The 11,509-nt window shown below is 57.2% G+C and overlaps 1 protein-coding gene across 2 annotated transcripts; it reads left to right on the top strand.

Annotated features, from left to right (window-relative positions):
- Positions 1-814: 814 nt before the first annotated feature.
- MIIP (migration and invasion inhibitory protein) lies at positions 815-10,600 on the top strand. Of its 2 annotated transcripts, none has more exons than XM_024749849.1 (10): positions 815-912; positions 2,643-2,838; positions 3,088-3,411; positions 3,847-3,928; positions 7,603-7,711; positions 7,797-7,849; positions 8,502-8,631; positions 8,792-8,888; positions 9,855-9,989; positions 10,262-10,600. In XM_024749849.1, the coding sequence occupies exons 2-10, from the start codon at positions 2,725-2,727 to the stop codon at positions 10,346-10,348; spliced, it is 1,131 nt and encodes a 376-aa protein (XP_024605617.1). In that variant the 5' UTR covers positions 815-912; positions 2,643-2,724; the 3' UTR covers positions 10,349-10,600. The 2 variants fall into 2 exon arrangements, with proteins under 2 accessions (XP_024605617.1, XP_024605616.1); XM_024749848.1 differs by having other exon boundaries at positions 9,855-10,069.
- The last annotated feature ends 909 nt before the right edge of the window (positions 10,601-11,509 follow it).

Here is an 11,509-nt window from a genome sequence, read left to right as displayed (position 1 = left end):
TTAAAAAAAAGTGAAAAAAAAAAAAAAAAAAAAAAAAAAAAAAAAAAAGACTGTGGCACTCCAAGTGCAGCTACTAAGAAAAAGGGACAGTGCTTGGTGGATTTTTCTGTACCTATTGAGATGGCTTTTCTTTCTTTCCTTTCGTCTGTTAATTTGGGAATTATACTGACTGCCTCTAAAAGGTTCTGGTCAAGTCACTTCATCTCTCATGACCTCGATTTTTGCTTTGTCTGTAAAACGGGACAATAATATTCATCTTAAAGCACACTTATGAGGCTGGCATGCGTTGGCATATAGAAAATAGATGGCGCAAAGTAGGCACTCCATATAAACTTGCTCATATTTTACAGACTGGATCACAGCTACATGTGTTCATAGCTTACCCGCTGCCTCTCCCCCTCCTCCAGGAAAGGACCCTTCTCAATTCTTTCCTGCCTCCCAACGCTTAGTATAGTGCCTCTTGGCACAAAATAGGCCTAAGTACTCGAAAGAAAGTATGAAAGCGTGGGTCACTGGCCGCCGCCTACCCACAGCTGCATCCTTTGGCTCTGCGGAAGCATCAGGTCCAGACTCCGACAGTGCCGTCACCAAAAGCGAATAGCCCGCGGCCTTGTCCTGACCAATCGGAGCCCGTCTTCTGGGGTCCCGCCCTATTCCGACTATCGACCGCTAGACCTGGGAAGTTGACCAATCAGATGTTGAGCACCGTCGTTATCCCCGCCTCAGTGTTGAAAAGGCAGCTTCTGAAGGCGAAGTAAAGCACGCAAGAGCGTCCCGGCTCCGCCCCACGTCTGACCAATCAGGGCTCCCGAATAAGGCCCCGCCCCCTGCCGCCGAACCGTAGGGTGGCCTGTGCGGAACTACCGGCGGCGCAGGCGGCGGTGGGCTGCGCGGCTCTGGGGCTTCCTGGAGGTGAGTGAGGCAGTGGTGGGGCCGGGTATGGAGAGGAGGGGCACGACGGGTTGCCTCACGTACGCCCCCACGGAGGGTCCGGGGCCCGCGAAGGGAAAGAAGAGGGAGGCTGAGTCTCCCTTTCCCGGGGGTCCCGCCCTTTTGTTCCGCGGCACCGCAGCTGGTACTCTTGCTGCCCCAGTTTCTCTTTTGAACGTCGCCTTCCCGTTACCTTGGTGCGGCTTTAACTTTCCAGAGCGCCGCCGGAGCCGGAGGTGTTCTCTTTAACACCGTGCGAAAACGGAGATCCTCGAACTGTAGGTCTGGCCCAGAGTCAGATAAGGACGGGGGCCGGGAGTCCCTGTCCTGCGGATGAGGCTTTTTACCCCGCTTGTCTGCCCCACCCCCCGCACAGTCGTCTGTACTCGCATCTCCGCTGCCCACCTTCCCGGCATGGGTATATGTAGGGATGGCTCCAGGGTAGCCTGGCTTCTCTCTGCTTTAGCCTCTGCAACCGGGCCCTGAGGAGGGGGCCTGGGTGTGGGCAGTCCACACGTGAGGAGTGTGGGTGGGAGGGCTGGGGTTCTGAGAGTAGGGTGTCTGTCTGGACGCAGTGTTAGAAAGGGATCGTGTGTACTGGGGGAGACTCAGTTTCTGGTTGGAGGCATCTGGGCTTGGGACTCTGAGGGAAGAGGAAGCCTCTTCCCCTAGTCTGCAGAAATCCGTTCCAGCGGCATCAGTGTGTCCCTGAGCCTGGATCCCTGCGGCACCAAAGGCTGGGAGAAGAAGGAGGCAGCTTCCCAGGCCCCCCTCCACACTGTTTGGGGAAAGGCTGGCATAACCATGTACCCCGGAGCCCGGTTTGGGTTCAAATCCTGGCTTTGCCACCTACAAGCTGTGTGACTTGGGGCTAGTAGCTTAACTTCTCTGAACTTTGGTTTCTTCATTTGTAAAAGGGAAGGAGGGAGGGCAGGAGAGAGGGAGAAGTCCCTTCACAAATCTGATTTGTGTTGAATTTGAAAGTTATCATGCTTTACATCTGTGGACTTGCCCTAGTTGTCTTCTACAAATTAATCTAGTAATTTCATAGTTAAGGTTGTTAAAGAGGGATTTTTTTTTAAGATGTTGGGGGTAGGAGTTTATTCATTTATTCATTTAGTTTTGCTGTGTTGGGTCTTCGTTTCTGTGCAAGGGCTTTCTCTAGTTGTGGCAAGCGGGGGCCACTCTTCATCGCGGTGCGCAGGCCTCTCACTATCGCGGCCTCTCTCGTTGCGGAGCACAGGCTCCAGACGCGCAGGCTCAGTAGTTGTGGCTCACAGGCCTAGTTGCTCCGCGGCATGTGAGATCTTCCCAGACCAGGGCTCAAACCCGTGTCCCCTGCATTAGCAGGCAGACTCCCAACCACTGCGCCACCAGGGAAGCCCGTTAAAGAGGGATTGATCTCTTTTGACATGTTAGGAAACACACTGTGGCCAGTGTAATAATAATAGGCATTTATTGAGTGCGTGCTGTGTGTGCCAGGCACTGTACTAGCATTTAATGTACATTATCTCCTTTAATCCTTACAACAGTCTTATGAGGTCAATGCTGTTATCTGTTTGGCAGATGAGGAAACTGAGGCACAGAGAGGTTAAATAACTTGTCTGAGGCTGCACAGTTAGGGAGTATCAAAGTGGGGATTTGAACCCCGGCCTCTGGCTCTGCAGGGCAGCCTCCTCAGCGCTATGTCGTGCTGTCTGTCTTGGCTTCAGGTAGGAGAACTTGGCCGTGAGGGCACTCTATGGCCCGGGAGTTGGTGACACCTGTCGTGGGAAGCCAGTGGATACGCCTGGGATGGTGGAGACCAGAGATCTGGCACAGCTACGGCAGCTCAACCTGGAGCTCCTGAGGCAGCTGTGGGTCGGACAGGATGCCGTGCGGCGGTCCGTGGCCAAGGCAGCCTCAGAGGTAAGCGCCTTGGCCGAGTCCCCGGAGTGAGGGAGGGGCTGCCTAACCCTCAGGTCAGAATCCAGGGCTTCCGGGTCCTCTCGTGCAGCATGCCCATTTTACTGATGATGAGAAAACTGAGTGAGGCCCAGCGTGGGAAGGGACTGGCCTGGGACATGCAGAGGCTGGAGCAAGGGTGAGGTCCAGGCCTTCATGCCCAGTGCAGGCCAGCTGGGTAGATGGCTGGGTGAACTGGCCTCTCTGTTCCAGTCAAGCCTGGGCTCCAGCAGCAGCTACAACTCAGAGATGCCGTCATCCCAAGAGACGTCCTCAGTGGCCTCGAGAGCCTCCCCACAGGATGCCCACCAAGGTGACCCCTGTGATAGGGACGGGGCCAGCTCCGGGGTGGTCTTTCTTCCACCTGCCAAGTGCCTCCACCAGGAGTCCCCGGGCCCACTGAGGCCCCGCTCGGCTCCCTTGCTGGCCACCTCAGACTCGAGCGACCCAGAGCTTTCAGCAGAGCTGGAGAGTCTAGACACCCAGGAGGCACAGGCCCTGAAGTCCCTCCTGGCTCAACGGAGCAAGCTGTCCGAGGTAATGTGGGCGAGTGGAGCATCCACTGATGGGCACTTCCTTGAGCCTCAGTTTCCCCCCTGACAGATGCACTCATGGGCAGCCTCCCTTCCAGGGTGAGGCTCCTGGGAGGTACCGTGAGTCAAGTCCAGCTCAGCCTAAGTGCTTGATAACTTGTGGCCATTAGTTTCTCAGACAGCACTTTGGGAAGAAGTTGACCAGCCCCATTATGCAGATGGGAAGACGGGCGTTCAGAAGACAGACTTGTTCAAAGTCACACGTGGAGCAGGGTGGGGGCCAAACTCTTGTCCTCCAGCCCCCAAGCCCTCGGCTGAGCCCTGGGGCCCATGTCAGGGTATGAGTTAAGACACAGCCCTTTTCCTCCCTGCAAGGTGGGACCTCCTTTGGGCCAGGCCTGCTGGCCTAGCCCTTGCCCCTCTTTGCCTCCCTCCTCAGCCGAGAGTGACCAACAAGGAGTCTCCAGTGCCTGAGAAGAGCTGGCGCCTCAGACCGTGCCTGGGCTACGACTGGATTGCAGGTGTGGCTGGCCCCCGTGCCCAGGGACGCGGGTGGAGGCCCCAGCTTGCTTCTGCACCTGCCTGCGCCCCCAGCGGGCGCTGCTGCTCTTTCTCCGACTGTTTCACCCCCCTCGGTGAGCACCTTCAGTACCGCGTCTCCTGTCTCGGCCCTTGGCACAGTGACAGGCACAGAGATGGTGCTCACCGAGTGTTTGTTGAATGAATGAACGAATCAGAGCTGCCATATTTTTTTGGCATTTATTGTGTGCCAGGCCTCTGTGAAACTCTGTATGCGTGTCATCTTTTTATGTTTTACTGTCCATCCCCCCTCTCCCCCAGCAACCTCAGTGGCTTCCTGGCTGGTCTCCCTCTGGCCTCTTTCACCCCCATTATCATCCATTTTCGGCACAGCAGCCAGAACTAATGTTTAAACACGGGAATCAGATCATGTCACTCAGAGTACTTAGCACTTAGAGTAAAATCTGAAATCCTTATCTAGAGTTTTGAGGTGTGATCTGGCTTCTGCTTGGCCCCGTGACATGGCCTCTTAACCATCTACCTTCTGACTCCTCACGCCGGCCTGCTTGCTGGTCCTTGAACCTGCCATGCTCACGGCCACCTTGGGGCCTTTGCACTTGCTGTGCCCTTTGCTTTGAATGCACTTCCCCAGGTTCACACCTGCTGGTTCCTTTTCGTCACTGAGTGTTCAGCTCAAATGGTAGGCCTTGCATGAGCACAACGTTGTAGGGCCACCACACCTGCATCCTTGCCTATTGCATCAGCCGTTTGTATGTTCCTCGTATCATTCATTCATTCTCAGAAGTCATCTTGTTTGCTTGTTTCTTGTCTGACTTCTCCGGTGGACTATAAGCTCTATTGGAGCAGGGGTCTGGCCATCTTTTTTGTTGCTGTGCTCCCCGAGTCTGAGCCTAGAACGGTGCCCGGAACGTAGTAGGCCCTCAGCCAACGCTGGCTGAGTGAGTGAGTGGGCGGCCCTAGGAGGTTGGTGCTATCGGACCCTCACTTTCACAAAGGAGGAAACTGGTGTACAGAGAAGTTGAGTTGCTGCCGCAAGGCAGGTGCTCCATGGGGCTGCTGAGACCCTGCGGTGGTGGGGACACAGGCCCCATCCCAAGGACTTCCCTGACTGCCAGCTCACTGCTTTGCTTCCTGTCTCTAGGAAAGTAGAGGCGGCTGCCCACTGCCTGCCCTGTGTGTGTGTGTGTGTGTGTGTGTGTGCGCGCGCGCGCGCACGCCTCTCTCCCCCCTTTCTGAGCCCCCGTCCTGTCCCTGCATTTGTGTGCTTGGGCCCCATCCCTTCTTGGCTCCCAGAGGTTTTTTTTTTTTAATTAATTAATTAATTTTTGGCTGCGTTGGGTCTTCGTTGCTGCACATGTGCTTTCTCTAGTTGCGGCGAGCGGGGGCTACTCTTCGTTGCGGTGCGCGGACTTCTCACTGCAGTGGCTTCTCTTGTTGCGGAGCGCGGGCTCTAGGCGTGCGGGCTTCAGTAGTTGCGGCGCGCGGGCTCAGTAGTTGTGGCAAATGGCTTAGTTGCTCCGCGGCATGCGCGGTGTTCCCAGACCAGGGCTGAAAACCGTGTCCCCTGCATTGACAGGCGGATTCTTAACCACTGCGCCACCAGGGAAGTCCCTCCCAGAGGGTTTTTTTCCCTGTAATTCTCTCCTCTCCTTCCTCCACCATCACTCTGCCCTGTCAGTATACAAACACCAGGGAATATTAATGACAATTGATTTCAGTGAGTGCTTATTATGTGCCGGGCCCTGTGCCAAGAGCTTTCCTCTGCTTCGCTCCCATTCACTCCTTAACTTCTCACAATGATCTAATTAGGTGGTTGCTGTTACTGTCCCCACTGGCAGATGAGAAGGCAGATGAGGCATCAAGAGACTGAAAGACTTAGCAAAGTCTCACAGCTGCTCAGGGGTAAAGCTGCAGTCTGTGATGTCCCATCCTGAGGAAGCATCGCTCCCTTTATATCTTGCCTTTGCTTCTAGTTACTGCCCGTGTTCTCTGCTTTTCTTTATAGCAAAACTCCTCAAAAGGGCCATCTAGGCTCGCTGTCTCCAGTTTCTCTCCCTGACTTTTTCTTAAACTGGGCTTCAGCCCCTGACACCCTCTGACGCTGTCTTCGGCCGAGTCAGCAGTGACCTCTGCATTGCCAGCTCCCGGCTCAGTGCTCAGTCCAGAGCTTTCTTGGCCCCTGGGTAGCGTGGACACAGCGGCCACTCCCTCCTCCCCGAAGCTCTTTCTTCTTCTGACTTCCAGGCCCGGGCCCCCCCACTGGCTCTTCCCCACTTCCGTGGCTGCTCTGTCCAGTCTCTGCTGGATCCACTTCCTTGTTCCAAATTCCAGAGGCCCCCCTCAGTGCCGAGGCTCTCCATGCTCTCTTCTCCCTGACTTTATCTCTACCCGTGCTGCTCCTCTGAATTCCAGACTTGTATATCTGGCTTTCTTCTCTGCAGAGCTCATTAGGTGTGTTAGACTAATCTCAGGTCCAAAATCAAGGTCCTGATTTCCACCCCACCTGGTCCTCCTGCAGTCTGTTCTATCTCTGTTAGTGGCAACTCCATTTATGGAGCTAATGGCCATAATCTTGAGATCAGCCTTGATATTTTCCTCTCCTTTTCACACACTGTGCATCCTGGTAGTCCTGCCTTCCACATATTTCTAGAATTTTACTGTTTGTCTCCACCAGGATGCCTGCAGTAGCCTTCTAACTGGTGCCCCTGCTTCCCCTCACCTTGCAGCAGCCAGAAGGGGGGTCCTATAAAAGTACATGGCTGATCTGATTGCGTCACTCCTTGTCCCCAAACCCACCGCTGGCTTCCCAGCCTCATCTCCTCCACCCTCACCCCTACACCTATTTTTACCTCCTGGGTGTTCCTCAAACATACCAACCACAGCTGCCCCAGGGCCTTTGCATTTGCTCTTCTGTCTGCCTGGGATGTCCCCACGGCTCCCTCCCTCCCTTCGTCAGGTCTCTGCTCAGGTGTCGCCTCCTCAGGGAAACTTCCTCTGGCTCCCCTGCCCTACCAAGTTCAGTTTTCTGACTCTCTTTTATTTATTTATTTATTATTTTGGGCTGCGTCGGGTCTTAGTTGTGGCACGCGGGCTCCTCATTGCGGTGCACAGGCTTCTCTCTCTCTAGTTGTGGCGTGCAGGCTCAGTAGTTGCGGCACGTGGGCTTAGTTGCCCCGTGGCATGTGGGATCTTAGTACCCTGACCAGGGATCAAACCCGCGTCCCTTGCGTTTGAAGGCAGATTCTCAACCACTCGACCACCAGGGAAGTCCCTCCTGACTCTCTTTTATTTCCTGGCAGGTGTCACCCCTCAATGTTGTATTACAGGTTTCTTTGGTGATTAGCTCGTCTGTTGCCACATTAGAAAGTAAGCCTCACGAGGGTAGGGGCTTTGTCCAGGTAGCTGTTCTTTCCCCAGCACGTAGAACAGCGTCTGGCCCGTAGTAGGGGCTCTATAAATATTTTTTTGCGTGGACGATTGGATATGCATGAGGGTAGACAGACACGAGACAAAACCAACAGTCACATGAGTGGTGGGTCCCCTCCAGGTCTGTACGAGGTATGGTGGGGTCAAAGCAGGTGGTCTGGGGTGCCAGTGCCCAGCTTCCCCTGAGTCTTGGCCACGCAGCAGCTCCTTTGTGTGTTGCCCGCTCCAGGGTCTCCGGACAATAGCTCTCCCGTCACCAGCAAGCCCGAGGCCTTCTTCTCGAAGCTGCAGAAGTTCCGGGAAGCCAACAAGGAGGAGTGTATTTGCAGTGACCCTGAGTGAGCGGAGGCAGGCGCGGGGCGGGCAGGGCGGCGGGCTCAGGGACTGTGTCACCCTGGCCTGCTCACCCTCTCGCCCTCACAGATCCCAGTTCCTAGGCCTGCAGGAGAGTAGTGCTGCGGAGGGGGACCACGAATGTGAGTGGAAACGCTCGGCGGCCGCCCCGTAGCCCAGCTAAGGCTTGGGGGCCTGGGGAGGCAGCTGGGGACGGGGGGAGGGAGGCCTGGGGTCCGGGCAGGGGGGCCGCGAGCCTGGGGTGAGCTGAGGCCTGGCCTCAGGGGGAACAGGGCCTGCCCTGAGCTATCCACCTCGCCCCTCGTCCGCGCCTTCCGTTTTCTCCCAGCTGCCTCATTTTCCCATGTGTCCCCACTCCCTCCCCCTCCTCTCCACACAGGGTCGTCTGGGCGGGCGGGGGGGTGGTGTCCCAGCTCTGTCACGTGGGCACCCAAGTCTTTGCTGTGGGTTTGCACGAGCAGCATACGGTGTGTACATATGTGTGTGAGGCGTGTTCCTATGGATGCACGTGTGTGTGCGCCGTGTGATTACAAGTGTAGACACGTTCCTGTGTGTCCACAGATACGACTACGAAGCCGTGCTTTGTGTTTGCACGGTGACATTTGCACGTGTGTGTCACGCTTGAGTAGAAGGCGGTGCTCAGTGTTGTTGCATGTGAGCACGTGTGCGTGTGCATGCTCTGTCTGTGTACACGTGGGCGAGCCTGCGTGGTTGGGGTCCAGGGACCTAGGTTCCCTGGCTGAGGGGGGCTTCTGCGTCTCACGGATCTCACAGGTGTGTATTGTTACTGTGTCAACCGGCGCCTGTTTCTGGTGCCTTCGGATCCCCGCACCCCCTGCCGCCTGTGCCGGACACCACGGGGCCAGCGGGGTCCAGAGACCCTGGCAGAGCCAGCGCAGGTCAGGTGAGTGGCCAGAGTAGGCAGGACACCGGGGGGAGCTGTAGGGGCAGCCGCAGCTGAGGACGAGAGCAGAGCCTGGGGCCTGTGGTTTTGAGGGAGGGCAGGATGGGCCACAGCGGCCTGGAGGCGCCTGCAGCAATGCCCCCACTATTACCCCCACCAGGGTGAGCATCCCGCTGTCTGTCCTGGACCCCCCGCACCGGTACCGCATCCACCGGCGGAAGAGCTTCGACGCCTCCGACACGCTGGCGCTGCCCCGGGTGAGGATGGCCTTGGGGCTGTCCCCTGTCTGGCTCAGGTCTCTGGACGTCTCCTGAGGCCCAGAGGGCCAGGGACTGTCCTAAGGCCAATAGCGAGGCTGGGCTGAAGGACCGAAGTCTCTGGAGTTAGGGCTGGGCCACTCATGTCATGTGTACCGTGCTTGTTCCCTGAGGGAGGCCGGGCTCCCCACCCAGCGCCTGGCTTCCAGGAGGACTGCCTGCCCGTGCAGTGCATTGGCCTAGTGCCCACGGGCCCCGTTTCTTGCGCTCTTGTGGCCACATGCACAGTGCTTAGGGCGATTGTCTCGTGGAGCCACAGCAACCGAGAGTGCAGGTACTACTGTTATCCCACTTTACAGATGAGGAGACTGAGGCAGAGGGGAGGTGACTTGTCCAAGGTCAGCGGGATGGAAGAGCTGGGATTTCAACCTAGGTCCTTTGTGTCTCCTGGGTAGGACAGGGGTCACTGGGGACCCCACTCAGTCCCAGTGGAGTCCGGAGGTGCTGGGGTTGCGGGGAGGAGAAGGGGTACTGAGGAAAGTCAGTTTGCTCCTCTGTAAAATGGGCACAACATACTATCCTCAGGCTCATGGGGTGGACAAGGGGCAGGTCATTGAGTCAATACCTGTCGAGGGCTTGGGGCAGAACTTGGTACACAGGACGTGCTCCATCAGCGTCCACGGCCTTCCCTCTACCCATCTGTGGTCGGGGCCCAGGGCCTGGGTCAGCAGGGTTAGGAAAGGGAGGCCTGGGGTAACAGTGGTGGATAAGACCCCTGCCCTCGGGGAGCCTCAGTCCGTGGGGGACACTGTGATCGGGGGGCCCCTTCACCCTCATGGGGGACACAGCCCTGTCCTAGAGGATGCTGCCAGTCCAAGGGGAGAGGTACAGCCCCTCCCTGGGGTGTGCCCAGTCAGTGGGGAGCCCCGCTCCAGGCCAGGCACCTTAACCCTTTGCTCTCCACAGCACTGCCTGCTGGGCTGGGACATTCTTCCTCCGAAGTCTGAGAAAAGCTCAGCCCCCAAGAGCCTGGACCTCTGGTCCAGTGTCTCTTCTGAGGCCCAACGTCGGAAGCTGTCAGCCACCAGCCCTTCTCACTGGGTACGGTCCAGGGTGCCCTGGGAGAGACAGATGCCTTGGATCAGCCTGGGGACCGCAGAGTCCTGGAGGGCAGGATTGGGGTAGGAGTGCAGAGCCTGGAAACGTCTCTCTGTGGGGTTCCCTGGCCCTGACCCACGGCACCTCTCCAGGCACCACTGCTGCCTGCTGGCTACCCCACCCCACCCTGGAAGGTGACCCCAACTCTGAGATCCAGAAGGGGATGAGGCTGCCCCCAAAGAGGCCCCCCTGACACCCTTCCCTTCACTCTCCAGGCCGTGCCAACGCGGGTCCCAGCCCCCACCCTAATCTGGTCAGAACCCTCCGTGCCCCAGCCCCGTGCCGCCCGGCCGAAGCCCTGAGGACTGGCCACTGGGAGGTGGACAGTGCCCCTACCGTCGTTTCAGCCTCTCTCCTCCGGCAGGGGCGCCCACGAGAGGGGAGCTTTGCCCAGCCTCAGCTGGAGGTGGACTCTGGCCCTACCTTCCTAGGCTGGGCCGGTGGGTGGCCTCAGGCCTGTCTCCTTCCTGGGGACAGACGAGACCCTGGGGTTGGGAAGAGGGGCTTCTGTGACACGTTTGTAAATAAAGCTCAGCACTCCCTGCAGCTCCAGATTCCCACATGTGCCGGCTCTGTCCTGCTGATGCCCTCAGAGCCCTAGAGGTGCCCTGGCCTCGGCCTGCCCCCCTCACTTGCAGAAGGACACCTCTGACAACCTGTGCTGGGCAGGGTGGATCCAGCGCCCTGAGTGTGGCTCTTTGTGCAGCTTCTAACTCTGGGTAGGTGGCCTCCCCACCAGACAGGTGGGGGTGAGGCTCCCCAGAGTAAGGCTGAGGCCAAGGTGAGCGTTAAAAATCCATCTCAGCAAGGGGCTTGGGGTCTCAGGCTGTTCCCTGTGGATGAGGCTGAAGCTGTGACAGTGGGGAATGAGTGAGCTCTCCCCTTATTCTTGGCCCCTGACACTGGGGTCCAGTGATGGAGGGACTCTCTTGAAGTCCCTGGGCCAGGTGGCTCCTTCACTCCCATCTCTAGCCCAGCCCTAGAAGCCACGGGTGATCTAGAACTCCGTCAGGGACACATGGGGAAACAGGGCCAGGAGGGTTGGAGTCAGAGGCAAGGTTGGCTGAGAGCCCAGATCTGCCCTCCTAGATTAGTAAGCAGCACCTGTCTTTATACTCCCATAGGTTGAACGATATGAAATTCCTGATTTTTAGGTACAAATGGAATAGCTGGGGAACCTAAGCCCAGGGAAGGCATGTGCTTTTTCTGAGGTTTCTGGCTTAGAGCCGTGGAACTATGGCTGTGGTCCGTGGCTCCCACCTGGAGCTTGTGAAGCTGAGAACACCTTTCCCCATCCAGCACAGCACATATATTAGGATAAGCGAGGTTATGCCACGGTAACAAATTAACCCCCAAATCCCAGTGGTTTGACGTAAAGGCTTATTTCTTGCTGACTCGCTCGCACTACCTGTCTGTCATGGGTCACATGGGGCCTCTGTTTTGACATCGTCTTTTGGGGACCC

Source organism: Neophocaena asiaeorientalis, unplaced genomic scaffold (genome assembly GCF_003031525.2).
Source record: "Neophocaena asiaeorientalis asiaeorientalis breed wild unplaced genomic scaffold, Neophocaena_asiaeorientalis_V1.1 scaffold275, whole genome shotgun sequence".
NCBI classification, from domain to species: Eukaryota; Metazoa; Chordata; class Mammalia; order Artiodactyla; family Phocoenidae; genus Neophocaena; species Neophocaena asiaeorientalis.
This window is presented reverse-complemented; position numbering and strand designations above follow the sequence as displayed.

Coding starts and splice junctions, on each gene's coding strand:
- MIIP (XM_024749848.1), top strand. CDS start 2,725: ATGGTGGAGACCAGAGATCTGGCACAGCTACGGCAGCTCAACCTGGAG. Junction 7,850..8,501: donor TGCGGAGGGGGACCACGAAT/GTGAGTGGAAAC, acceptor CGGATCTCACAG/GTGTGTATTGTTACTGTGTC. Junction 10,070..10,261: donor TCCTGGAGGGCAGGATTGGG/GTAGGAGTGCAG, acceptor TTCACTCTCCAG/GCCGTGCCAACGCGGGTCCC.